Source organism: Gavia stellata, chromosome 9, assembly GCF_030936135.1.
Source record: "Gavia stellata isolate bGavSte3 chromosome 9, bGavSte3.hap2, whole genome shotgun sequence".
Classification (NCBI taxonomy): domain Eukaryota; kingdom Metazoa; phylum Chordata; class Aves; order Gaviiformes; family Gaviidae; genus Gavia; species Gavia stellata.
The window spans coordinates 20,020,293-20,024,789 of record NC_082602.1 but is presented as its reverse complement, the minus strand read 5'-3'; the positions used below and the strand labels follow the sequence as shown (position 1 = coordinate 20,024,789).

The window sequence follows — 4,497 nt, the reverse complement described above, 5'->3', positions numbered from 1 at the left end:
TTGACACCTGGTGAACTAAAATGTCTGCTCTGACCCTTGGCTAGAACAGGACCTGCAAAGCATGAGAGGGGTTTGTGCTAGTGCACTGCTGCACAGCATGTTGGAGTAGTGAGGTGAATGCATTCCTCTCTCAAAGAAGGTGACATTGCCCAGTGTTATTATGTGAAAAGAACCACCATTATGAAGTGTTTCTGGATGTTTCATCTGGATTTATTGTATTCAAAAAAGCTCAGCCATACCAATGCAAGTAATGACAGAAATGAGACATTATATCTGATTATGCATCTTGCATACTGAATTAGAACAATTGGGACATTAAAAGTGAGCTGCTGAAGTACTCTGTCTTACAAGATCTTGCATGTCTTCGAGCCTCTCTGTGATGGCAAAGCACCTGCAGGAAGAGGAGGAATTCCACAGGGCAGAGAGGTTCAGAGCAGGTGGGTTGTTAGCCCACACGAGAATAGACCAAGCACTCCTTTGAGGGGTCACTCTTCTGCACCACGTCATAGTCACAGCTTTTCTTGTTGAAAACGACTTTACAGTTCTCTTTGTCATAACCAATGGGAGTATGAAAGCTGCCGTTGGCAAAGAGAAAGCAAATGTTAGACTGAGAGCAATAAAAGATTCAATACTTTAGTGGTTCAGTGATTATAGCTTGAACTAGTGCTGAGTGAGATACCTGCGAAACTATAGCTAAGACCAGCCTAGCTAGCTTGAGTGCCACAGAACTACAGCTTCCAGGGCCTCACATGATGCCTTGCTGCATTGTGCTGTGTATTTCAAACTTACAGGGAGCAGCAAAGCATTGCTTGTTGGCTGCAGCTGCATCTGAAGCAATTATCTGTCCTCGCGATCTCTCCAAAGGGGTATAGTTTTCCATCCAGGATACAACCTGTATAAGACCGCAGCAAAAGAAAACATGTTCTTTAAGCTTCCACATAAAGGCTGAAAAGTTTAAAAGTGATTGCAAGTTTTCTGAAAATGTTTTTCTTGGCAATAGTAAAGTAGAAGGCATTTTGTTCTCCGGGTTATTACCTGGACTATTTTGAACTTGTTTCTCCTTCACTTGTTAGAGACAGTTTCAGTGTGACAGATCTGGGGTGAAAGTGAGCAACCAAACAGCTAGGTCTGCCAACTGGCATCACACTTTTATTCAGAACTACTCTAAACTCCAGCATCAGCTCCATGTGCTGCAATAACAATAGCAACCCACCACCAATAACAATAATATTGCTGCAACCATACCCAGTCCAGAGGAACACTTTGGTTTTCCCTACTTTTGGAAACTTGGTACCAGAACCTCCTATTAGTGTCTTTCTGACATCTCCCCCGCCTCGTGTATTTTGAGCCCTTCCTGGCAGCTCCACGTAGAGCTGAGCTGCCACAAAACAATCAAGTGAGAGGACCTTCCCTGTTCTTACCTTTGTCGGCCTCCCCTGGCTTGTTCATTTTAGAAAAGCAGTATGCATCACCCAGTGTCACCATGATGCCCATTGCAACAAGGAAAGCCAGAAAGCTCTTCTGTAAAAGAGACACAGATCCCATGGCATGAATTTAATTCCACTTTGATTATCTTTGTTTTCAAAAGCTAAGTCACTGAACCTGAAGCAAAAATTAGAAATATAGAAAATGTTGGAAAAGGGCACTCCAGATATTTCACTGCATTGATGACTTTTTCCTTTAGGTGGGAAGAGACAAAATGATATAACATAAATGTGTCAGCATCATCACTCCCTGCTGAAGTTCAATCTCTAGAAATCACAAAAAGCTTCCATAGTATTATACTCTTGCAAGCCCTGCCAGACTCTTATTAGTGCTTTATTTATTGCCTTTGAGTCAGATTTAGCTATTTTGCCAGCAAATCACTGTCTGTATAGCATCCCATTGCTTCACTTTTGGTTACAGCAATTTCTCCAAATTTGGCAGTGGAGTGGAGATCTCAAACCTAATTATATTCCAGTAAGTTTTTTTAAATACATGGCTGGGTAGAAAAGAGAGACTCAAATTAGTGTGATAAGGCAAAATTCCAGTCCTGTACAATCTGCTTAGCAGCACATGAGCCATCTTGTCCAACCATGCACACACAGGTCTCGACATGTCACAGCAAACCCTTCCGTTTGTCTAGGGATGGCAACAGCTTTTGCCTAGTGGTGGCAACAGCTAAACATCTGTAAGAGCTCTTCAGAGATATCTGCTGGGACCTGCTGAACAACCAGGCCTTTTTTGAAAAATCCTGCATTTTGATGGGTTGCCCAAGCTGGATAACTTAAGGCAAAAGTTTAGGAATGGCCAGAGACTGAGAAGCAGCAGAGGAAGTTATTTAAATTTTCTTGACAGCACTTGCAGATCAACAGGAAAGGATTGTAAAATGAGTAGATCTTTCCAAGTTACTGTTCTGAAGTCCAGAGGCTGTTGCTACTTGAAATTGGTGTTTAAAACAGCACTGAGAGGCTTTGTTTTTAGGCAACTCTGCTGTCTACCTTGGGTTATTTGAATCATGAATATCAAAAGACACTGAAAGGTCCTGAACCTTATGCAGATGGTGAGCCAAGGGGAATCTCCTCTGCTGTGGAAAAAACTTGCTATATTAATCCTTGATGTGCTGCTTTCTTACAGGGCTGCGGGACATTTATGGTGTAGTGAAAGGGAGGAGGAGGGCCTGTGGAGTGGTCTGAGGAGGGTATAATGCTTAATTTCCATAGTGGTGCTGTGATTTGGAGTTCCTGAGGCTTTGGGATAGAATAGAACCTGTTGCCATGCTGAGGACCATAGCCAGAATGAGAAGTTAAGAAGAAAGACTGAAACTCTTAAACTGCACTACTGTGTGGTGCCTGGCCAAAGGAAAATTGTCTAAGCAACTCCTGTTCTGTGAAGTTGTAGGATGTAACATTGCAGCTGATCTCTGCTGAGGCTCCATGTGCATTTGGCATGGATCTGTGGGGCTATCTGTGCTGTGCAGCTGTCCAGGGCTTTGTGAGCTCAGGGAATCATGGCTTTCCACGGAGGATCACAACATGCTTGGGATGCTGCTTGCTGTATATTAGTCATCCATCTTGAGTTTGGTGGTGGCTTTCCTCCAAACTGGCTCAGGTGTTTGCAACAGCACAGGCCAGTTCTACCAGAGGTCTTACTGCTGTCACCCATGTCTTTATAGAAAAGACTAAAACCTTCTTTTCCTGTGCTGGACTTTCTTCTGTGAATGTTTTATCCTTTGTTTGCTACAACATTTGTCCTTATCTTGCTATTCCTAGAAACGCCAATCAGATGAACTTGGGCATGCTCCTCTTTCTAAAGACCAAAGTTCTGGACCTTCCACTGAACCTAAACAGAAACAGAAGGGGGACTCTGTGGTGTCTAATCTCTGCCTGAACTGACCTTACGCTGCAACAATCAAAGAATACATCAGCTAAGCAACAGATAGTTAGCAGTAACGGGCCCACATGTAAGTAGGCTGAGCACAGAGGGTATCAAACAGGTAGGAAAGCACAGGCAGAAACAGTATCCTTTATTAGAAATGGCAGAGATTATTATTGTCATACCGATGCCAAGGGCTCTTAGTTAAACATCAGAGTTGTGCAGTTCCAGGCGGCCTGGGAGCAAGGCACTTCAAGGAATCTTTTTTTTTTTTTTTCTTCTTTGCTCTCTTAAAAAGGGGATGCCACCAACCATCTTGCAGAACGGAGTCTTCCAAACTGGATTTTATGGCCTTTGAAAGTGGGTGAGTTAATGTGGAATGAGATACGAGATGATTTTGTTCAACTAAGTCTTATCTGAGTATAGACAAGCCCTCAGGAAAGCTTAGGGAGAGAAAAAAGTAGATGGTAATTTCTCCCTTTATTTATGAATCTACATATACTACAGAAACTACTGCCTCTTCTGTAAAACTTATGCCATTCCTGAGATTCTCATCAAAGGTACTAATTGATGTCTGTACCTTTGGGGATTACATGAGCATAAATTAGAGGAAAACTGGGCCACAGGGCTTTGTCTATCTATTTAGCATTACCTAACATTCTGCAAACACATTTGGAGGCTTGAAGAGCTGAAAGAGGACACAACTTGATAGATCAGAAGAGAATTGCAGACAAAATTCACTGTGTATTACACTTTTAATTGTAAAGGGACTAAATTTTAAACTGTATTTCACATCTATAGGTTTTGAAAGCACGGTCCTAAATGTTTACAAAATTCTGATTATTTTCACAAACATTTCTGAGAAAAGGATAACAGCAAGTGAATGACCAAGAGATATGCGTTTCTTGCAGAGAATCACAAAAAAGGAACAAAATTCATAGTAATCATCACAAAGGTGTCTTACTTTCTTTGCATCTTGCCGTTTTTTAATAGAATATATCCACATTCAAAAATGTGTAACTAGGTGATTCTCTTAAATATCCTTCTTCTGTAGTTTTAAAGCAAAGAGTGATCTGTATCCTCATTAAAAAAAAAATCTAAACCTTTGACTTACCATTGTGGAGTGCTTGGCTTCCAATGAGC

At 41.6% G+C, this 4,497-nt stretch overlaps 1 protein-coding gene across 1 annotated transcript; it reads right to left on the bottom strand.

Annotated features, from left to right (window-relative positions):
* Positions 1–311: 311 nt before the first annotated feature.
* Positions 312–4,497, bottom strand: LOC104259421 (beta-microseminoprotein). The gene is made up of 4 exons (XM_009814796.2): positions 4,469–4,497; positions 1,422–1,521; positions 790–892; positions 312–575 (listed from the first exon to the last, which is right to left on the bottom strand). Exons 1-4 carry the CDS (start codon positions 4,469–4,471, stop codon positions 446–448), a joined length of 336 nt encoding a protein of 111 aa, XP_009813098.2. The 5' UTR covers positions 4,472–4,497; the 3' UTR covers positions 312–445.